This window comes from Pyrgilauda ruficollis, unplaced genomic scaffold (genome assembly GCF_017590135.1).
Source record: "Pyrgilauda ruficollis isolate IOZ18807 unplaced genomic scaffold, ASM1759013v1 scaffold33, whole genome shotgun sequence".
Lineage (NCBI taxonomy): Eukaryota > Metazoa > Chordata > Aves > Passeriformes > Passeridae > Pyrgilauda > Pyrgilauda ruficollis.
The window spans coordinates 2,405,906-2,430,837 of NW_024524711.1; the positions used below are offsets into that span (position 1 = coordinate 2,405,906).

Below are 24,932 nucleotides of genomic sequence, written 5' to 3' on the forward strand. Positions count from 1 at the left end.
CTGGGACAACTTGTCAAATTAGGGAGTGCTAAACCAGCCAGTGGTTGCACAGTAATGCACTGTATTGTACTGGAACTAATCCCTCAGTAGAGCAGGGGCACAATGTCTCTGCTAAAAGCATTGTCAGCTACAACAGGCTCAGATAATACAGTTCAGGGACTACAGTCATCATCAGACCAATACCCTGTGTTATGCAAGACATCACACTTTACAGAATTGATTCCTGATTAAACTAGATGATATCATAATATCTCTTTGAAAAGCAGCCTAAATTTACTTCTAGGGATGAAAAATTGTCCCAGTGATCTAAATATAAATATATATTATTTACATAAATAACTACATGCATATATAAGGATGTTTATACATACACACACAATCCCTTTTCACTACTAAACAGTTTTACCTCTGTGTCTGTTTATTTAAAAGCATCTCCATTATTTAATTTTACCCAAGCAATCTCTAACCATCTATGATCACGTCACCCCTTAATCTCATTTCATATACTAAACAAGACCAGAGATTTTTTAAATTTGCATCTCCATGAGAAGAACTGTAAGCTCTAACAAAGGGTAATAAGCTAAGTGTTTACCATATGCCCTCTCAGCACCTCTAATAGCAGTAAGCACACAAGAACTTCTATGACTGATCTAAAAAGGGCAAAGAATCAAATTATTCTTGTTTTACAGAAAGCAAAGCAGAAAAAAATAATCATAGGTTAATCTTTCAGACTGCAATAACTATCCAGAAGCCATGTGTGGGAAAGAAAAGATTACTCTGAAGCCCCATGTAAAGTTCTTTCTCCTTAAAAAGGCTCTGTGGGGCAAGGGCTGTTTTCACCTTGCTCAGAAAAGCATAAATTCAAACCACGTGCTATGCTGAGCAGGAAACAAGTAAACCTGTAAACCCAAGGCTCTCCAATACTTCTCTTACTACAATAAGCCTATTAAATTTTACACAATTGAGTTTCACATGTGGGTATATGAAACATTAAATCCAGAAACAGCTAATAAAATACTTAGTGAAGCGTAGCAGGCAATACGAACTGGGAAACAGACAAAAACTGCCCAAAACCAGAAGAAAACAGCTTCGAACTCTTACTTCAGCATCAGAATTCCTTCACCTTACTACTCCCTTAAATTCACACTCATCAAGTTACTCCCATTAAATTCCCTTCAGAGCAAGCAGGGAGTAAAGAAAGCTAAGCAGGTTTCTTACCTGATACTTAGGCTTGCATAAACTTTTCACTATTTTTGCTTGCACACACTGGAATCTTGCTCTGCGATTAGCAACACTTTCAAATGAGACCACAACTATAATGTCTGAATGAATTCATCTGAATTACACCTCTCAACGAGCTTTAAGGATACAAAAAGATCTGGCATATGAGAAACTCCAGGTTTATCTCCTGTTAACACAGCAGAAAGGGTGCAGGAACAAATCTTTAGGCTCGTACCAGCAACTGTCACCTACAGAGAGTTTCTGAAGCTTGGGATCACTAATGGTCTAACTCCACATTAATGGTATCAATCACCAGTATTACATGTACTGGCATTGAGATGGACATGCAACTACAGACGTACAGATTACACTGACCACACGAGACACGGCTCAGCAGCCGAGCCACCCAGCCCATGGCCAAGTCCTTCCCCCTGCCATGGGTCAGCTCCCAGCCCAGGAAGCTGCTTCACCCTGTGCCAGGGGCCCAGGCACACAGCAGTCACCCAGCCAGGGCAAGCAGCACTACCTGGAGCTCCACTGCTCTCATGTAACACTGGGGCACCGCTCCCATCGGTGCTCCTCTAAAGCTGCACGCTGCAGACTGAGCCCAGGGCTGCAGGCAGGTGTGTGCACCCAGAGCCCAGGTGTTCTCGGCCTAAACCTACACCTCCTGGCAAGCACAAGTGAGGCAGATGTTTGGCACATGTACTAACACTTACCTACTTGATGTACCTGGAAGCCTCTTCGTGTCTAAAGACATTTCAATACAAAGGCAACGGTACAATTGACAATACCAGAAATAAATCCTCCTGAAACAATCTTGAATATTTTTAAAAATGCAGTAAAGACAGTGACAAAAGCTTAAGCAGGATCTACATGGTCCAGATTTTACTCCAAAGCCCTATTAAGATACTGATAAAAAGGTATCAGCATCCCTTCAAACCATGAGTAGCCATTAAATATGACCATTAAGCCTTAACTTAAAACACCCAGCCACTAAATTGCCAAATGTGCTCTGAGGTATAACATTTTCAACAGCTAACTTACTGTAATGCAAGAAAAAAAATTCTATTCAAAAACATCCACAGAAAATATTTTGTTCCAGTGCTGCAGACTGTCATTTCCAGTTTGCATTTAATGAGAAAGCCACACATGGAAAACTAGAACGAAATCAAATTGAGGAAATATACCACTGCTATAATTAGATTTGTCCAGTTCTCCCATACGCTCAAACTGTACCTCTTCAATAATTTTTTTTATTTTTACACACAAATTTAATTTCATGAAACAATTACCCTTTTCAGTAGCTTGGGTCTGGTCAGCTCCCATATCCACTAGCTGTTCGTGCTGGAGATGACATTGGCAGTGCCAGGCTGAGGCAGTTCCACAGGCTGCAGCTCTGCCTGGGTTCCTGAGGAGCTGCACAACAGCTGTGTCTCCGGGCAGCCGCCAGGGCCAGGACACAGCTCAGCAGTGTGATTTCGGATTAATTCTTGTGCAACTGAGTAACAGCCCAGCAGGCCGTGCAACACAGATGGCATCCCCACACGGGCAGGCACAGCCCCACGCTTTTGCTGGGAAAAGAAAATGCACAGGGGAAACACCCAGGCTTGCTCTCACATAATTCCTGCTGCTCTGCATGCTTCCTTCCTCACACCACCCCCACAGGTGGGCTAGCAGATCCTCCAGAAAACCTAGAAAGCCTCCAACATCTTTCTTGATAACATGAATGAACACATTCACACAAACCTTCTTCATGCAGTTTTATTGTGAACTAATTTACTCTCTAGTGAGCAAAGAAATCCACAACTTTTGAGAAGAATTTGGCTTTTGAGAGAGAGAGAAGGGAGAACTGTATTGCAGGGCTTGTACTGGCCTGGGCTATTTCTAGTTCAAGACAAGGTCATCTCTGATGGAAAAGCTGCACTACCATAAACTTCCACATGCCTACCAAGCACAGGACTGGCACACTTCCAGTGGGTGCACACATCCAAGTGCAGCTTGAGTAAAGCTAAACAGAAGTGCCTTTTCCAAAGGCAAACAGTTTTAAATTGTTCTACTGTACTACTTGCTGTGGTTTTCTTAACATCTATTGTTGTGTGTCACCCCTCTCAGAAAGGTAGAGGAGAGATAACACAGTATCTTAGATAAAATGAGAGCTAAGCAAATGCAGCAAAGTATAACTTATGAATTAAGACTTGAAGTATTTATGGTTTATGAGCAATAAATGCAAGAAGGAGTTAGACCTTCCTACAAGTAAAACTCTAAATTAATTTCATACCATACAAGAATGCAGGCACACCTGTATCATGCAATGAATTAGAAGAATAGAGACCTCAGTCACAGCAATCAGGGGTCAAACATGCTTCGGTGCTGAAAGGGTCAAATGCACTCTGGTGCTGAAAGGGACTACAATCACCTGATCTCCACATAGCTGATTAGCCCCAAGCAACTGCCTTTCCCCATCAGGGAGCATGAACAAGTCATTCTCAAGAGTAAGAAGCAAAAATAAGTATTTCTGCTGCAGAAGGAAACACAGCACTCAGCTGAACTACAGCACGATTGGCATTAGCTCAAGCTCTGGACTCCATGCTGTATGGAACAGGTGGACATACACTGAAATAAACAGGTCACTCACTAGCTACCTCTCCTTTAAGGATTAGCTCTGAAAATATAATCCCTAAGAATCCTTATCACCTTTATATAAGAAGAAAAAAGGAACTCCAGAAGGTCCTGGGTCATTTCAGTTTTTATTTGAGAGGTAGCTTCAGTCTTAGAAAGCCCTGCGTACACTTTCAGCTTTTTGTCTGCTTACACTGCTCTTGTGGACATCACCCAGAGTTGGCAGAACAGCAGAGACATCCCAAATACTTGGTTCAGACATGAACAACGGGTCTCTTCCCCAGGTGATCTGGGAACCTAACATTTCCAAAAGGCCAACCAGAAATCCAAGAAATGTCTTCTGAACAAACAAAAGAAATACACAATCAAGAGAAACTGTAACCAAAACATTTACTCAGGGAAGCAGAACCATCTGTGGCTATGGATTTGGATGGCTGCTCCTTATCACTAAAACTGTAGTTTACTAGAGGGTTCAACCAGTCTGCAATTTGATGGCTGTGCTCCACATAGATTTATATACCAAGTCCAACATCAACAAAGCAAATTAAGGACAGTACTACCTTTAAATTGCATATTAAATCTACCCCTCTTACAGTGACTGCACTTGATACTTTTAAATTAAAGGTTTCCATAAAAAATATATTTTCGCTTTTAAGACTATAAAGCTCATGCACAGAAGTATGAAACACCATCTTCATTTCACTGGTGGTGTTTCACATCAATCACTAGCACTTACAATAATGAAGACTAGTATAGATTACTGCTATGAAAAATTCATGGCAATAGTACCTGATGATTACAACATTTAAAGAACATAGAGGTCAGAAATTCAAGAGAAAAGGGAAAATAAAGGTCTTTTGGTGTGTCCCCAGATCAGTGTCTAAACTACAGCCCTCATGGATACGGAGGCCAATTAAACCAGCAAGTATATCCTTCTGAGGGTAAGGATTCATGAAGAAAGCAACTCTACACACCAAAGAAAGAGAATTACACCCTATATTTCTTTTGCAAATTATGGAGGTTTTTTCCCCTCCAAAATATAGCTTTAGCACGAAACCCAGCAGCCTCCCCGTTGCTGCTCTGGGGCTCGCAGCTGTCAGGAGTGGCTGAGTCACCGCCCGGGTAAAGCTCACCGAGCCTGGCACTAATTATGTAACAAGGGCAGCATCGGGAAAAGGAATACATTTCCTGTAGCAACTTTCTGCAGCATGACTGAAGGCTTAACACAGCTTACATGTGCTAAACAAATACCATTATAAGTAAATTCAGATGAAAAAATAAAAGAAGTTTACAGAAGTCTTTTTGAAGAGCGCATAGCCCAGCAGCCTAGTATCCCTGAGCCCGGATAACAAGTGCTGCCAGGATCTTAAAAGACACCTTCCTTCCAGAAATGTTAGTGCCAGAATTCAGCTGACAAAGTGATGTACTGTCAAAAGTAACGTGGTGAATATAGGGCACCCAACCATCCAAACCACTGTAGCCACTGCTGCCTTACCACGCTACAAAGTAACGTTTATTTAGGTCCAACCGGAAAAAAGGGAAATAATCAAAAACAAAACAAACAAAAACCTAAACAAAGCCAAAAAAATCCAACAACAAACATCCACAGCATCATCAAACAACACTAAACCACAAAAACCCACTAAACCACTGTCTTGAGTACATCCAAACCTAAATTCAGTCACATTTAGCTCAGTCACATTCAGCTCAGGAATTTTGAGATAATTTGGATACCTCTTTTATGCCAGCAACCAATCAGCCCAACATATAAAAATACACTAAACCTCTAGAAAGTACATCAGTCAACAAAAATGTGCTTGGTGTCAACTCTTTTTAGAAAGTACACTTGTAACTAATGTTTAACTACCAGAGTCAAACTTCAAACTTTACTAAAAGCACAATTTTGTGAGACAGCTGGTTTCAAAAACATTGCCAGCAGCATCATTACATCAGCAAATGACCCAAAAATGCCCACATAAAGGCACAGAAATGACAGTGGATTTCTGGTTCAAGAGTTGAAATCTCCTTCTTGCAGAGCAGTAACATGATTTTTGCACACCCTCACATACAAAAATATTTATCTGTAAAGTCAAATAAATAACTTAAAAATACAATTATTTAATGCAATTAAGTGAAATATTTTAAGAATAAGTACTTGCATTCAGGAACTTCCTCACATTACAAATTAACCTTGATTTCTTAAAAGCATTGATAAGCACCACAAATATATTCAGAAATAAGCAAGAAAAAAAAAAGTTTCTTCACTATAGAAAAATATTTTTTAATAGAGCAAAGAACTGATGTAATGCAAGGCTATCCAGATGACCAAAAAATTGTCAGTCATGCCAACACTAGGCTTCATTCAATTTCTTCCTCTTCACTTAAATGTATGTCTGTTCTAGAAGTTCACTATTTCTTCCAAGCAGCCTAGTTTTTAAAAATAGGTACCCTGTTATTTTTAAACAAAGTTATAAGGGTTTGCTATGTCTGCAGCAAAGAACTCTTAATCGCCTCCCTTACCCAGATTTCCCTTTCCTTTTTAAACACCCACACATATTCACTTATGCTCCCAGCTCTTACAGCTATAGCACACAAATCACTACGTGTCCATGGCAGGATTACTGTAGCTCTGGAAATTGTCTTCATTTCCTGCCCCTCCACACAGAAACACTGTCTTCCCAGTCGTATATACTCAAGTTTAGGGCACTTGGTTGCTTTACACCTCTGAGCCACAAGTCCAATAACTACATTTCACCAACTCAAAACAAACAAAAGTCTCCAACATACCTATAGGTAAAGCTACAAGCCACTTCATAAGTAATTACAGTTTAACAACAAAACAAAAGAACAGGAGGGTCAGGTCAGTTTAAAAAAAAATTACAAGTTGTCATTAATCATTACTGAAATGACTGCTTGGCTAACACTACTAAAATAACCAGAGACTTCACAATGGGACAAGACAGCTAAAAACAGTGTTTCAATAATCTGTGCTGAATAGTGCCTTCACTCTTAACTTTCAAAGCAACATTCCAGGAACAAAAACCACTGTATGACTTTTCTGCCACGCCTTCCAAAAAAAAAAAAAATAAATAAACCCACAAAAAACCATGTTGTATCCATAACACCCGATACACCAAGTTCCAAAGCAAACTGCAGAAAATTTCTTCATATTTGTTGTTGACTGTTTCTAATGAACAGAAGTTGCTCTGTTCCAAAACAGAAGGTAGACTGTTCAAGCAGCGACTGAAAGCTCTGAGCTGGTAAATCCTAACTCTGGAGTAAGGAAAAATAACTCACTGCCTTTATTTAGTACTGTCTGTTTTCAAACTTGCAAAATAGAAAGAAACAATGTTATCCACCTTCTCCAGTCAAGCGGCTTCAGCTACATGTTGTTTTGTGTCTGAATGTCAATCGCAAATTTAATTATTATCTTCTTGTCTACTCATTCTATTTGCAAGGCTGCAAAATCATTCAAATAAGCAGCAACAGCATCAAACAGAATTTTTCCATCCTTCTCTTCCTATGCAATGACACTGTATTAAGCTGCATTCTAAATCTTACTACCTTGCTGCTCTTTCTTGGCTTGAAAAATTTAGTTAAAATCAGGACAATACAGGAAACTACGTTCAAAGTTCAGTAGGTAGAATTTTCCCCAGACTGAGCCATGCTTCAAACAGATTGCTCGGTACAATGCTGGATGTTCTTTTTCTGAGAGCACTTCAGGCAAATATAAACTGTCAATCCCCAAACTCTCCCCCACCTTTCCTCCATTCCTCAATCCCCACCAAAGCTGAGAAGTCTGCAAGTCTCTTGGTACTCATTGTAAACAACACCCTCCATGAAGTTTCAGCCAGGTGCAACACATAGATTACTGACAGGCCATATCCTTTGTTCAGCTAAATGCAGACTGACTTTCAGATGTGGTGGAGAGGGGACAGGGAAAAAAAAATTTAGTGAGAGAGTATTTAACATTTATATGGAATACCAGTAGAAGGCTGAAATAATTGGAGCTTAAGTAACACAAGAAGTCAAAAGAATGGGATTTATCACAGTTGACTAGTGAAGTAAGTTTAAAGTTGGTACTGCTCTATCAGGGCCTCATTCAAAACCCTCTGTGCAAGAAATCCACTGGAATCTGGAGCCTCACAGGAAAGCCAGTTTCACACAGAAATTCACATCCCAAAGCTAGAAGAGAGAGGTCTCCTCTGCAACAGCACTTGTGCTTAGGGCTGAGCTGCTGCCATTTCACATGCTCAGCCTTTCATTGAGTCCAGAAGGGCTTATATGACACTATATAAATAGTGACTAAATATCCAATATATCACTGGAGATTTTAACCTAAGAGAAAGGGAAAGAGAATGCTTTGATACCTCATCAGAAAAGCATGGGCAGGTTTCACATTCTTCATTTTTGAGAATATATAAAATAGAAAAGCCTGTGTGATCTTGTAACTGTTTAGCTTCCACTCTAGAGCAGGTAGGAGCTCCTTGTTGCCTAGGCTAAACAAATTCAGTGTGGAAATACAGTCATTCTCCTCGTTTAATTGCTACTGGCATGCAGACCTTGCTGCATTAGCAAGCTTACAGTTTGGAATTACCACTAGTATTAATACTGGTATATTTCACCAAAATAATAGCTCCAGGACAGAGCACATCCATGAAACAAGTGCACCTCAGTCATGCAGCACAATGTAAACTGCACAAGACTCATGGCATACACTCTGAATAAAGTTTATAAAGAACCAATTACTTCCTTGCTACTTATATTTGCTTTAGACAACCATTATCTATGCTGGCCTAACAGCAAGGCTAAACACTTTCTGCTTCACGTCCTAGCTGTAGGCTTAATTTTTCATTACAGCTCAGGTTCCCTGATAAGATTACAAATCCAACCAGAAATCCAAAACTATTAATGCAAAGTCACTTCACAAAAACAAACAAAACAAACAACCACCAAGAAAAAAAATCATGCAGCAGGGCAGCTCACACAAATTAAAAGCAACTATCTCCATTTTACATCACAGGCCTGGGAGGCTCTGACTCCATTTCTGGAACAGTTCTGTGCTCTGTGCAGCTGCTGGCCTGGGCACTGCCCTGCCAGCCTCCCTCAGCTCCAGCGCACAAAGCAGCAACACCTGATCCTGGGATCATTTCTGTCTGCTGAATGCTTGGCCACAGCTCCTTGGGGACATAAGGTAAAGTCTGTCCTGACAAGCTGCTTCAAGGTCAAAACCCATTTCTTTTGCCTTGACTCAATTAAATCAGCTCTTCTTGGCAACTAATACTTCTAAATCGGGCATTTCCCAGCTGCTCTCAGAAATCACCAATACAAATCACTTGTGGTTTGTCTGCATCAGAGCTCATAGTCCCTCATACACTGGAGATAGCACAGATGCTTTCAAATTAAGTATTCATATATTAACAGTTTCAAATTGCCTTAGAAATTTAAGTTTATGGTAACTGTCTCGCTGTAGTCCTGATCTGTAAACCAACTGAGATGGTTACAGATCTGCCACAAAATTTGTGACCAAGCATCTCATTCCTCCAAGCCCTTAACATCAGACAACAGAGGAGCTTCTTTGGCTTAAATGAGACCTAAGAGGACAGTGCACAAAGGGAGGGCTCACAAGGTTTTCCAGGAGCTAAGAAGGAACTTCACCAGGAAATGGAAAACTATGAGTTCATACAAAATGGTGTGTAAATGGCATACTGGTAGTGCCTCAAGGCCAGGGAGAGTATTACACTAAGGCTTATATAAAGCTTTCATAATGGGTCACACATTTATTAAAAGCTACAGACAGATATAGCTCTATAATAATCCAAAACTTTACAGCTGTTTCAGATAGTTTTCCTCACCAGCACCACGAAGCCACAAGACTGGATATTAGCACAAGCTACAAACTCTGCATTGCCAAGTGCTATGAATCAGGCAGCTGCCTCCCACACCTCTGACTTCCACTCCATGCTGCACTCAGCTTCAACCGCTTACCAGCCCTGCTTTTACAGCAAAAAGGGAAAGAGGGAAAAGATCATTCCACAGTAACAAAGTTCCAGTGTTTTGGACAACCTTGTTTCCATTTAAAATAATTTTTCTTAGTACGACAGACTACATTCAAAGGATGGGGAAAAGAGGTAAAAGGCTGTTTACTCCAGTATATGCTGTATAGATATTTAGAAAGAAAAATGGAATATTTAGAAAAAACTTGTTAAGGTAACTGGTGTTCTACAGAAATTGTCAGCAAGTATTAAAAAACTCTTAAGAGGGGGTCAATAGATCAGTACTTTTTTCCCTGGAATTTACAGGTTTCTCCAAAACAGGTACTTTAATTTTTTTCTAAGACAGTCTGCTTTTACATTTTGTATCAAAGAGAGAAAACTCTGTGCTGTTTAAAATTTTAGTATTTTGCTACATCATGCTAACCAAACTGTTAATTGTATGTTTTAAGGGATTTCACCACTGAATCTGAAGAATGGCTAAGGCAAGAAAGATAGCAAAGAAGTCTCTTTCAGCTTTTAAAAAGTTTCTAAAATAAAATACTCTCAGGACTGGGTTTTTATGGAAGTTTTTTGTTATTGTTTGTTTATTTTTCTTTAAGAAACATGACAGCTAAGCAGATAGGGTGACCTTAAGATCTTCCCAGGAAAGTTTGTTTTCTCCCTGGTTTCAACTATAGACTTTGACTGCCTGTGCCTTATCACTTGACTTTTGTTTACACAGAAATACAGAACTCTGTCATCAAATGAAGTGCAACTGTAATGCAGCCCTTACGTAAGCTCTATCACATGAATAATTAGCAAGGCACAGAAAACTACAAATAGCTTATTTCCCAACTCTACTTACCATTAGAGTTAACCATTTCTAGACCACTGAACCAAGGATCAGTGGCTGAAGAATGGGAACAAGATAAATTGAAACTGTGAGAAAGATTCAGGACAGGAAGTAGGATTACCTAGTACAAATGAAAGGAGGGAATTTCTTTGATTTGGCATTTGAGGTCAGGACTGGTTTTACTTCAGATATAATCATGTTTTTAACAGAACACAAAATTAGATTCTCAATCAAATCCAGTTGACTGGGGTTACACAATACGCCATTAAGTGTCAGAATGGACCAAAAATTTACACAATCTTTTCTGTCTTTCCTATACTGCCATCCTAATCTCAAGGTATCACAGAGTTTTCAGTTCAGAAAAACAAGATTGCAGCCCTCTGTTCCCTGGCAGCCATTGCAATGCATTAAGTTGTTTATCTCTGATCTGCAGCAGCAGTGTTGGCAGAGGAGCGTTGGCAGAGGGGTCTTGCAACAGCAGCAAAAATGGAGCAACACAAAGACTCAGCAGCTGAAAAATAGTCCAGCAGTGACACTCCACCTAAAACTTGCTGACAAAGCAGAAACTACTTCAGTACCTCTAGAAATTCTTGCTGGGGCTTTAAAAAAAACCACAACAACCCATACCACAATGAAATCTGGTATGTGTAGTCCTTTGTTATCTACCTTAGCTACCAATTTAAACTAACTAGACCAAGACTCAAGTGCAAAAAATAGGCCAAAAAATAGCTTTTCTTTTAAAAAAGAAAAGGCCCTACACTCCACAAGAGAGCTCCTTGTGTAATCTGTAGTTCTCCTCTAATTTTTGCATCAGTCACAAGCACACTGAACTGAGTAAATCAAGTATGCAATGGCACATAAGGATATCCAGAAAGACTCATGCATTAGATTAAACAATTTCTGGCTGTCTTTGAACCTTTCAGACTTCACAATGAAACTGGAAACGCTATGGCTCTACACTATCTTGGCATCCCTATCTAGCTGTGCAGGACTAAAGGGAGAGCTTTGAATGTCCATTTATTTTGGAAACAAAACTTCTCAGCTATTTCCAAAGTAACTGAAGATATACCATACCCTTGTGCTCCAATTGTACCTAGATCAATAAGCAATAGGAGTTTCCTCAGCACTGAATGAACACTCAGAAGACAGACTCATTGTTACTCCAGCACCAGAACTGGGCCTATAAACAGCAGTGGACCTCCAACTCTGTGTATCTTAACCTGTACTGGAGAAAAACACCAAAAACAAGTCACACAGATTATTTAATTAATGCCAGTCTTGGAAGTGAAGTGGCTGGTGTCCTCTAACCATGCATTAGCTCAGCCTGGCACACAGAAGCAAGGACCCATGAAAGGTCCATGGCAGCACCCACCCTGACACACAGGGGTGTATCAGAGGACTCCCAGTACTGCTAACACCTGCAGCAGAGACAGACCCCTTGAACACAAAAGTATCTCCTACATTTTATTTCTTTATTATCAAAATGGAAAAATAACATGATGGCAATTCAAGTTACTTGTGAGCAAAGGAGAGGACCCCATACACATTTGCTGTGCTGGAGTGACCACTCCATTCTACACCAAGGAGGTGGCAAAACAGGAGAGCAGCTATCATTACAGCAGTGCAGTACATGACAAGCATTCTGTCCCACTGGATATTCCCAGGACAAACATTTAGCCTTGAACAAAGGAAGTCTTCTTTAGGTGGTAACTGCATGTATAAATTAAAGAATACACATATTAAAGGTGCAGTTAGTTGCACAGCTAGACTACAATTAGCCATATTTCCTTGACATATCTGACAAAATTTGGAAGTAGCTCTTCCTAGCTACAATCTGAGAAATCAAAAGCATATAAATTCAAGAGACACAGATGTGAGCTTTGAAGCATTTTATTCAGTCTACCAATACATTCCTCTGTTTTAAACAGATTGAACTTCAACCAGACAGCTCTTACACATACTAGGCAGATATCCAGCAATACAAACCAAACTGAATGTGAACTTTGCCCAGCGCTCCACATGCATTTTATGAATACACTAATCTAAGTAAAAAAATCAAGTTAAAAAATCCGATTTTCATATACAAGACAAAAATTGATAATGCACAAATTATAATTAATTTCCAAGGAGTCATAAGAAACCACTCCAAGGCAGTCAGTGCTTTGGGTTGTGTTCACACCACTATCACATGCTTCATGAGATAAATCACTGACTATTGTGCACAGTTCTTTCTGCCATACAGAAGATACTGTCTGAACAAGCCAGAAGAACTGAAAGAATGAAACATGAACTGTCTCAGGACAGGGAAAGAGATTATTCTATAAGATGTCTGAGAAGAGCACATCTGAAAAGCAAAGAAACATTAAACAATGATGGAGGTAATTATTCCCATCAGTCAGCTCAGTCAAAATAATGAGTAAGCTTAAATTGTGGCAGAGAAAATGCAGACAGGTGAGCACCACATATTCCTGCTGGGAAAAAAACCCACTGTTAGCCCAACCTGAATCACACTCCAAATGCTTTCACAGCTGCAATATCACATTTGCTGTGAAAACAGTCTTCAAAACAGGTAGGGGTGGGTCATATGAGGAGAATTAATAGACTTTACACAGAAAGAGTACAGCAACCATGCAAACAACAAAAGCCTCCAGTACTTCACCCTGTGTATGCTTACAACACATCATCTCCTAATAGCAGCCCTATCACCAGCACCACTGACTGACTGTCAGTCCCCCAAGAATCTGATCTACCATATTCAGAACTCAGCTGGAGAAGAGGCTGCACCCCCTTTGCTGAAGGTGTCCCCCACATTTCACCTTTCCAACAGACCACAGGCACAGAGCTTTTCAGGATCTTTTTGGCTTCCAGGCCTTGTCTCATCTCTGTCAGTGCAGAAGAGAAGATTACAAAGACAAAAGGCCCAAGCTCCTTTCTGAGGCTCACACTGGGAAGACAAGAGACACTGGTCAAAAAACAAAGTGAGAGATTTCCCAGCTCGGCATGAGGAAGAAATCTGACCATCAAAAATTGGAACAGTCAAGTACTGGTTGCCCAGAGACACTGGTGAATCTCTGTCTCAGAGGTTTGTCCTAGACCTAACTTTAGACAGAGCCTTGCAAAACCTCACCTGAATTTAGCTTTCACACTGCTTTGAGGGGGAGGCTGGATCAGATGACCTCCTGAGCTCCCTTCAAACTTGGATTAATCTAGGCTTACCCTTCCAAATCAGTAAGGCTTTAGTGTTCATGTGGACATTGTCACGCCTCTGTGAACACATTCTGACATTTGAATGGGATCATTCAATTGTACTGAATTCAGGTCCTGGCACCCCACATGCAGCTTCACAGAATTACAGGCAATTGGGGTGGAAAAAAACCTGGGAATGTTGGGAGTTTATTCACCCACTCTACCTTTCGGGACCAAAGTCTTAATTAATTAACCAATTAATTAATTCAACATGTAATTAAATATTTAAAGTATTAACCAATTAATCAAAAATCTTCCTGGCAGTTACCAATCTGAACTGTTTTGAAGAGTTTCCTGTATGGACAATTTCACATCTCCATAGACAAAGCACAGGTTTATTTCCCTTCCTAGTCTGTTCATTCCACAATATCCATCCTTACAATGGATAAATATTTTCTCCTCTCTTTTACTTTTCTTATGCTCCTTCTAAGAAATTTAAATCTACCATGTTTTACAGACTTCACCTTGAGCATGAAGAACATGTTATTCCCTTCCACTCTGTACTTGACTCTTGTTATTTTAGGATGTGTCTCTTACAAATCTTCACTCCTCATATCCCACATGGAACCAGACATGTTTTCTAGACAAAGAGCCCTTTCCTGCCTCTTTTCAATTCCTCTTAGTCCACATTTTTTGTGAGCAGCAAGACCTAAAACCTACCACTAGACATCAGCAGCACTGAACAAAAAATGGATTTCTTTGCGCCTTCGTAAAGCCTCCAGGTTCTATATACACTGAGTTTCTTCTTTTGCTACACTACAACACTGCCTTCCATGCTCATGAATAATGTGTACATTCCTCAAACATTTGCCTACAGCAGCAGCAGAGAGTGCATCAGCCCTTTGTTTTTAATCATGTATCATCCAAGATGTAGGTCAACAACATTCTATGCAAGTTCCCTCTTCCCAAAGAGGCATTTCCACACTCAGCATCGTGAGAGCTGGAAATCCACAGAAGCATGGGCCAGCTGGTAGGGCCAGCCTCGTTCTCGGGGCTGCAAACACAGAACAAAGCACTTTCATTTGAAAATCTCAGCTGTACTATGTTTCTTGGAGGTCCCTTCCAACCTTGACAAGCCTATGATTCCTCTTCAGGGCCTACCAGGGCTATACTTGTTGACATTTAGAGAACAATGAAAAGTCCATCTGTTCCTACAAGCTTTGCAAACAACAACAATGAAATAGATCTACAGCGACATTTTAAAATGCAGAGCCAAGACAGTGGGTTGACCAGCCAGTGCAGATCACTTTGAAGACTGTGTGAGGAAGACAAAGAAAGAAAGAGAGCAAACCAAAAAAAAAAAGACATGCACAAAACAAAAAACTGAAATATCTACCAAAAGCAAATTCAATTCAGCCCCAATTCAAACAAAACTCTTTTGGGAGTACAAAAAAAGAAAAAAACAACATTAATTATACTAACGTTTAACTGTCAAATAGTTTACTTGCAAATACCAATTCAGCCCTATCTCTCATCTAATTTTTAAAGCTTACTGAACACCAATCCACTTTTGCTGATCTCAAAGTTCTGCTTGTAAAGATCAGAATGGCAATTTTATTGTTCCTGAGTGATGGGCTGACTGATCAGATTAGACAGAAGCATTAGCTGCACTCTAAGTGATATAGATTGAACAGGTGGCCTTCCCTCTGATCTACAGCCTCTTCAAACATTTACAAGTAGAATCCTTCTCATTTCAATCACCTCTAGAAAATATGCACTCAGATACTTAGCCATCCTTAGCCCGACGTAAAAATATTTTTCTGATCTTTAATTCATTTCAAATAGCTTGCCCATAAACACATTAGCCTTTCCCAAATTTACCAGTAATTCACATGCATGATATAATTGTAAGTGAAAAAAGAAATACAGATATTTGGATGGTATCAACATATATAGTCTGCAAAGTAATAATATAGATAATAATTTTAAGGAAAAATTCAAAGGCTTGACATTACACAGAGTCTAAAAATTATTTAACACGTACTTAAAATTAAAGATTAGACTTCAAAAAGAATGCATTTGAGACTAGGGAGTGAAATAAACCTTACCTGGGCAACTTATGCAGAGTGACAACTAAAGCAATGTATGGTTTGCTTAGCAGGTTAAAAAAAAAAAAAGTAGTCAGCTACTTCCTCCAGATCAAAGTGTCTGGTACAGGCATAATTTTTTTTACTCTTCACAGAAACGAGCAAAGAGGAGAGGGAGAAACAAAGCCATATATAGAATTTTTAACTCTAAGACTTTTCACAGAAGGTAATTACTAACTCAGGTGTTTTAGCAGAGTTGGTTTTCTCATGATATTACATCATGTATTATTTATATCGTAAGTGTTTACTTTGAAGCTACGTCTCTGGCCTGAGGATCTTATTACATAATTCTAAGATGACAATAAACAAAGTGCCAGGGGAGCATGGGGAGGGAAAAGCAGGAAAAGAATATTAAAAAAAAAGACATATTACTACCTACACTCATACCCCTCTTATATTCTCATACAGGTGGAGATGGGCACACAGGGATGGTGTCCTGTGACAGAATCAAGCACAAAATAAGACAGAGGCACTGCTGCAGTTGGTAAATCAATACCACAGAGAGTGATTAGCAACTCCAGGACCTTGGGATAATGAGCTACTCAGAATGACACAAAAGGTCTCTGGACTCATCTCCCAATTACTCCCATGCTTAAGGAAAAAAAAAAGTCCAACAAAATGAATGCTAAGGATTACTGACTTTGAAAAACAAAGTTAATTAGATAAGCAGTTTGAATAAAATATATACCCACTCATCTTAAGTCAGTCTACCTTTCTATCACTTTATTCCAAGAAGTCTCACACACAACATGGCACCAAATACTTAAAGGAACCCAGATACCCCACTTTCTACATTTTATGAAATAACAGATGTTTTACTATGCATGAGAAATTTCCTAGCAAACCTGCTAGTGACCCCAAAATTATACAGGACTGTATTTCATCATTTGCAATGTATTTCTAGAGGATAAACTCTTCTTCTGTTCTTTAGCCTATTATCGATGATTTGCATAACTTCTTAAACAACATTGCTAACAAAACATGTATTTAATACATAGTTTCTTGACTGGCATTAGGACTTCACAGCTCTGCAGCTTTCCAGCTTAATATATCACCTTAAATTTGTTTTAGCAGTATTAAGCAAAGGATAACTAACATAATTAGAATTGGAAGGAAAAACCAGTTCATTGAAAAAATACACAGCTAAAGATAATAGCCAAGAGGTTGGAGAATTGACTCAAGATGTGGAATACCTTTTTTCAAGGCCCCAGATGAGACTAGACCCAGTAAACAGAGAAACCTGTTTGATCAAACTCTTCCATTATCAAAAGAGAACACAGCAGAAAAGATAGTGTCAGACTTTGAGATGTCTGACAGAAGGGAAACATTTTCTGTCTAGGCCTATTATCAATTACATTCCATGTGCTCAGCTCTGGTAGTTGAGCTGGTAATGCTACAGCATGCTACAGCCCTTGAACTCTCACTCACCTTGAAAATACTGCTTTACTCACGCTTTTACAGCACCAGTTATGCTGAACATGAAGGGAAAGGAAAAGAAGTATCTTTCAAAGCTACAATATCCAAGAGGAAGCACTTCAAGAAACCTGGAGTATTTGAGAGCCAGTATGGAAAGATTACATTAAATCTAAAATGTCCTGCAAGGAGACAGCTGTTTGCTAACCAACTGAACTATGCAGAGTTCCTACAGCAGCATAAATGCAAGAGCCAACAGTGAGACACTAAATTACCTAGACAACAAATCCTTTAGTCCATTTTTAAATTCAACAATGGAAGTGCACTGTTCAATTTGAATGCATATAATTGCTGTGTATAGCAGAGCAATCATAACCTTTTACTAAGGTCCTGTTACTCTCAGCTTTCTGTGTTGAAGCTCCAGAGCAAACAGGCTCAAGGGATAAGTCTCGCATTTTCGTTAGGTAGACTTAAAGATGTCAAGATGCTTAAAGGGTGCACTGTCCCAACCAGCATCTGACAGCTGATTCAAAGAAAAAAAAATTCTTCACACAGAAAAATAATTATTCCAGCAGTGGCCAACTCTACCAAATCTGCTGAGGATACTACTAGAATAAAGGAACAGATGGTACTCACTACTCACTCTTTATTTCCATTCAGATTCTATTCAGGAAATATTTTATGCTAATCAATCATAGGCTCTGAATCAGCAGGTTTTCACATTTCAGAACACATTTTGAATGTTTTGTTTCTCTATGCATCAAACTCACTGTGACATTAACCTTATCTTTTCAATATTCTCCATTTGTATCTTGTTGCCATAAAACACATCCAACAAGACCATTTTTGAAAAGTAAGGTAGCATTTCTCCCCTTACACTGGAGCAGATACATTTCACAAGGGAAAAGTGGAAATGAACACAGAACTAAAAAACAAACAAACAAACAACCAAACCACCTCCCCCAAAAAACAAACAAACAAACAAAAAAAAAAAACCACCAAAAACCACAAACCAACAAAAAAACCAAGGAAAAATAGGAAGAAAATTAAGAAAAATTTAAAACTATTCAAGAGAAGAGAAAGAGAGCATAATAAAAAGGAACAGCTCATGTAGTTACTCTAGCTAGACTTGTTCAGATCTGGTTTAATTAAACTTTCTTGTTCATCTGTTCAAATTACACTTCTTGACTGCATTTTACATGGAAATAATATTAGCACAACAAAAAATTCTATAGTCATCACAGATATTTAGTATTCTGCTGTATTTTCCTTAAAATAAAAAAAGCACCTGAAGTTTCTTGATTTCACCAGCAGTAGTCAGGCAACCTAACATGAAAGCAAGAATTCCAAGAGCCATCTCCGAGTGGGCAGCAAGGGCAACCTATAAAAGGCTTAAAGCAAATCAAGGGAAACAGGGAAAGAAGAGGGAGGGAGCAGGACTCTCTTGATCCCATGCACAAGGGTCATTCAACTACTACAGAAGAATTTACAGATGCCACCTGAAAATGTGAAGCCCGGAGTTAAGTAATAAAGGAATGTCTAGGCCAACAGATCATAAGTAGTAAAGAAAACACCATTAAGTGGAAATTAGTGACTAACTCGATGGTTTTTCAAAGCAAAGTAAACTCCCAAGTCTTCTACAAACTTTGGGAAGTGACAAGTTAAAAATATAATTCATCCAACAGCACAAGCACAAGATTGCCGAGGTACACCAACCACTGCTTCTTCTTCTTCTTAAATTCAAGATACCCATCTTTTGGCAAGGAATACATGGCATTAAGGGAAAGGTCCAAGTAGGATTGCTTTCCCCTCCATCCAAGAATGAGTTTCTGTTTACAACACGAGTGGTGAAAAGGGAAGTTTATTTCCTAGAAAGCAAATCACAGATTTCAGCCTGCCCCGAGCAATATCAGTAACGGATGATCGAGTCAGATATTATGAAACCAGAATTAATTCAGCAGCAGAGGTGCCGTGTCTTTTCTTCAGCTAAAATGCAAAACATACCAACGGGGTAAAGTTTCAGAGAAGGACAAGGGGATGTTTGTGTAAGTCAGAGAGCAAAGAAAAACATCAAAACTAACAAAAAGATATGAAACAGGAGCTTTCCATTAACAGATTCCATGCAGAAGAGTTATTTCCCAACAGCTTGCTATTGAATGCTGCTGATAATTTCTCTTTTATTACATGGGGCATTCTTGTGTACTTACAGACTGCTGAACTTCATTAACACAGTTACATATTTTCCCAAAAAAATCTTTTATAGCTGATTACAGATGGGAAATAATTACTGTCCATTAAAATAAAAAGTTTGGTCCATTCTAAGGAACCAATGGATACTACTATAATCTATTGCTGTTGCTTATCTAGTTACAGAATGATTTATGAGAATATATAGCACTGTATGGGAAGCATGAAATTAGTATCTCCAGAGCTTATAATATATACCACAGCATACATGTCCATTCATCTAGCATCTGAGATTCTGTTCATGGTGGGAAGCTTAAACACATCTGTAACTGCTTGCACAACAGCAGCCCAAGAAAGAGAATCAATCTCAGCTGCCGTCAAAGTGCTTCAAAACACACTTTTCTAAAAAGGACAGGTTCCTTCTTTCCTAGTATATCTAACAGTAGCTGGATCTAGCACAGAGGAAAACAGCCTCACTAGAAAAGCTTAAAAAGAAAATGCTTTAAAAGAAGAATGCAAAAATGTGAAAAGGTAGAGGGAGGCATGACAACAAACAGCAGATCCCATATGAGGACAAAAAAAACCCACACAGAAACTAGTGAAGTAGGAAAAAAACTCTACATAGGACAACCAACCGATCACACAGTTCAACAACTGGCGCTATGAAAAAATTCCATACCAAAGCTTTGCAATGGGAAGCTAAATTTGCAATGAACATATTCTACTTGTGCAATCAAAAGTCAACACTGTATCCTAATGCCGTGCCACAGTAAGCTTTAGCTGTAAAAATCTCTAATTTCCACTAAACTGAATTAGTAACCAATGTGTTTTTCCAGCCTACTTCATCCCCTTTTTGGAAAACCAGAAACAGGAGCAAATTAAAGCATGTGGTTTTAATTCATCAGCTGCACTTATTACATCTACTGTTACTAAAGTCATTTACCTGTAGATCCATTACATTTTGCACACAGTTTCCATACTTGGCAAACATCAACATTTCACTTTTGTGAGCAATGTCACAACATATTGCAGACACCCAAGGTGGGTATGAAAAGGAAAATTTTTAGACATCTCAAGGCAGAACTGGGTGCCCAGATCCCAGAGCCTCTCTACACACGTGAGGAGGAATGCAGCAATGTTCTTTTCTTGAGGGATGAAACAAAGCAGATGTCAATCACAGCAGATGAAGCAGCACCAGTGAGGCACTTTTACCAAAGCAGGGAAGAAGGGAGATGCACACAGGCATACCTAGGATGATGAGAAATGGAAACTTTAACTACTCTGTTCTTTACAGATACTAAACATGCCTGATCATAAAACACCATCCCCTGAAGCTTCTTTGTGTTCTGCCCATTAACACAGTTTCAACTGGGCTCCATCTTTCAGGAGAACATGCCCAATGCCAAAGCTCTTCAGCTTCACCAACTGGTACTTCATGTTCTTTTGTTGTCCACTCCCCGTGAGGTGTCACCCAAGCATGTCAGAGTGACCATCTTCTCTTGACTACTGGTCCGCTTGTACAGCAATTCATCTTAGTACACTGTACTTATTTTCTTCTTCTGTTTTAATACAGCATCTCTGACAAATTGACACTGTATCATCTATACATCCAGGGCCTCCACTGGCTCCCAGTGGATCAAGGCCATCTTTCAGCTTGGAGGGCTAGAAGACAGACATTTCCTTCAATGCTCTGCATCGTTATTTGGATCCTGCTATGGAGAAGACATAACAGACACCCTTCCATGCTTTATCAGGTACAGTCCTTCATACAAGACTTCTCGTTAGACCTATCCAGACATGATTGTTCTCCAGAAGTTCTTTTGTTTAATATGTATCCAAAAATGCAAAGGACTGAAGTGCAACTTTGATTTCTTAGATCACCACTACTAGAACATCCTAAAATGGCCCCAAGCCACATGGAGCAAGGACAGGCACTAACTGTTGGAGCCATTTCAATTCCTGCGACCCAGCTCAGGTCTGGTTGGTAGAAGAGTAAAAGTAACTGCACACTTCTTGGGTGACCCGATCCAGCCCCTTGCATGGGTGACACAACAGCTCTGAAGTGCAGTAACACACCTAGACCACTGGCTGTTGAGGAGCTAAATCTTAGGTGAGAACTTCATCTACCCAATACACCAGAAGCCTACACACTGTATTGTGCTGGTGTACACCACTAAAGTGGCAAGAGACAAGAGTTAGAAACTATAACCTACATCCTTTTGTGAACTTAAAACAGTTGCCTACGATGTTGATACATTTCATAGCCTTCTTGTCAAAAGTTCGTCTTCATACGCTGAAAAGACACTTTAAAAAGCAAGGCAAATTTTAGACTTAGAAAAATGATAGTTTTTCACATTTAAAAGAAAGTTCTCTAATCAGATGACTGTTTTCTATCATGGGGGCTCTCTGACTTTATCTGAAAACAGACACTACATGTATCACACAGAGAGCAAAGCTCTTTGCCAAAGTTGCACACCATCACCCACAAAGCCCACAGGTCTTTCAGTGGTGGGTGACTAGAGAAAAATCTTTTCTTAATTGGGGAATTTAACATTAGTTACTGGATTATCTGCCAAACTATTTTCAGCTTTTCATGCTTCACTAAACCGGAGCTCATCAGTCACAAACCCATGACTACACTGAAGAAAATGGGGAGCAATTAGCATACATGATGATAGCTTAAAGCTGGTGCTAATTGGAAAGAATGAAGTATTTTTCATTCCTGTTGGATACAATTAGGTGAGACAACCAGGTTCTGGAAAAACAATTTGCTAAGCAATTTCAGTGATGTCTATTCTGTAAGCTATGTTTAAAGTCTAGCCAAATTCATGCCTTTGCAGTATATCTTGCAACTACGGGGGCTGCAAACTAAAAGCTGGTCCAGCTGTAGAGAGAGCCTTGTTCAGAAACATACATACAAAACACAACAACTAATTCATCACAACTGTGGAGATCATTACTGAACTGAGCTCAAGTTGCCAAAAAGAGCTGAAGAGCAAAACCAACAAGGAAACAGAATGCAATGCTCATAATGCATGGTACAGCATGGCACCAATATACACTGAGATGCAAAATCAGTTGAATTATAGGACTGCACAAAATACACAATCAGAAATAAAAGAAAACCATCTACAAAGAGCTACTGGTGTAAAAACAATTATTGTGCATGCTTTTGTTCATGAATGCTAAACAGAGAGGGGAAAATCTTGTACATGAATAGTTAATTGACCAAAAGGAAGAAAGCAGACAGGAGGAAAAAGGCAATCCTTCATTATTAGTGAACTGCACTCAGGCACAAAAAGTTAGTTAGACAATTATACTGCAGAAACATACCTTAGAACATTAGGGATTTGTTGTCAGAAACTACAGCTGGGTGACTTTTAATTTACTTCTACAAATTCTTTGCCATATATTACTCCTACACAATGTGTTTTACCACACCTACAATTATAAATGTATCTTCACCAGTAGGTTTTTTATTTAATTCCAAGCTGCAGCAAACCTCTGCATTTGTAAATGAACTTCTACATCACTACTTCTTTTGGCTCAGAACATATTTAATATTTTCTTCAAATGAGAGAGCAGTCTGTAAACCTGTAACACACCCTGTTTTTAGGATCACACCTATCTCATATTTTCCTTTTTAAAAATACAGCCTAATTATGCTTTAGAATAGTACCTCCCTGAACATTATGTGTAAAATGCTTCAACAGACAGCACTCACAAAAGCATCTCTCCCAACAGAAAATGCTGCTGCAATCAGACTTTAATGAACAACTGCAGCATACACCCCACGTTATCAGGCAAGGGTGGTGCTTCTCTGTTTACTGAAAATGTTATTGCAGCATTCTCCCTACTCCATGTATCAACAATAGCACCCAATAACATCGCTTATTTCTGCATCCTTCAGAGAAAACAAAACAAACCTAAGAAATCACCCTCTTCATCTTCTTGAATTCTGTAATGAAAGACTGTCCATGGACCCACTGAGACAAACAGACCTTCCTGTAAGGTCTGATTTCTTGTGTTGTAATACTCCAAGTATGCCAGCATAAAAAAACTTCTTTAAAGTAAAGAAATAAATCAACAGGCAGTATCACAATTTAACCCCAAATATTGATGAACCGATACATAAACAGAGATAGACATATGCACATATACATGTATTTCTCCTCATGCTTCAATCATGTAAAGACATCTTGAAAACTGAAGCATCCACGGGCTAAATTGGAAGCTCTTCAAACGATAAAATAGTATTTTCACGGAGAAAACCGAGAAGAGCCAAGAGCTCAGTGATGAATAGCAGATTTTTATCTCTGATTAAAGAGCAATTTGAATTAACTGATGTTATAAAATTATTTAAGCTCCCCTCCCATCATGACTTCTACATACACCTAATTTCTATGTAGTGGGAGCAGCCCTATGGGAGTCCATCCCTCTGGTATGTGAGGTTAGACACAGCCTCCGCGGGATAAAAGCCTTTATCCTTCTAAAAATACCAGCGAGCCAGGATCCACTCCCCTAAAGCTCCGTGATGCAAACAGCATCGCCACATCCAGGGGCTGCCCTGCTCCCATGAGTAAGCACTAGCAGCACCGGGCTATAATTAGTTGGAGTATTTTTAAGGTCACTGCTCAAAATTAGAGAGAAATGACTGAGAAAGACCTCAGAATGGTGGGGGGTTCCCCCTCTCCTGCGGCTATTTCCTACTGCTGTGAGGAAAAAGAGGCAGGGGCCGAGGGGCGAGGCACTCTCTGCAGGGAGATGCGCCAGGCTGCGGTGCCCGGCCGGGTGGGCGCTGGGAAGGCGCCGCGGCCCCGCCGCCCGCCCCCGGCCCGCAGCAGCCGCCGCTTACCTGACCGCCACCCGCACCGAGCTCTCGTCCGGGCCGGCCGACATGGTGCCGGGGCGAGGGGCGGCCGCAGCCCCGCCGGGAGCTCCGCCGGGCCGCGGAGGAGGTGGGAGCACTGCTGCGGCTCCCCCTCACCTCCTCCTCCTGCTCCGCCACCGCCTCTCTCCAGCCATTTTAGGCGACTGAATGAATAGGTAGGAGCCGCGGCAGTGCAGGGCGGTTCGCACCGCTCCTCCTCCTCCTCCTCCCTCCTCCCGCCCCGCTCCGGCCCGGCCCTTCCAGCGCCTGGGCAGGGAGCGCTGTCAGTCAGGCACCGGCGGGCCGAGCCACGGCCCCGGCCAGCGGCCCCCGCCCGCTGCAGCCGCAGTGCGTCAGCGGCCCCGCCCCGGGCAGCCGGCACCGCGGGCAGCCGGCGGGCGTGCGGGCGCTGAGCTCCCGACACACAGACACCGCCTCCTCCACACGCACCCCCTTCT

General features: G+C 40.2%; 1 protein-coding gene across 2 annotated transcripts in view; it reads right to left on the reverse strand.

Moving 5' to 3' along the window:
* Positions 1-24,620, reverse strand: part of KIF21A (kinesin family member 21A) — an 86,122-nt gene extending 61,502 nt beyond the window's left edge. For both annotated transcript variants that reach the window (XM_041474638.1, XM_041474639.1), the window contains exon 1: positions 24,460-24,620. In XM_041474638.1, the coding sequence (XP_041330572.1) occupies positions 24,460-24,503 (44 nt within the window). In that variant the 5' untranslated portion in view covers positions 24,504-24,620. The remainder of the gene's footprint in view (positions 1-24,459) is intronic.
* Positions 24,621-24,932: the final 312 nt, after the last annotated feature.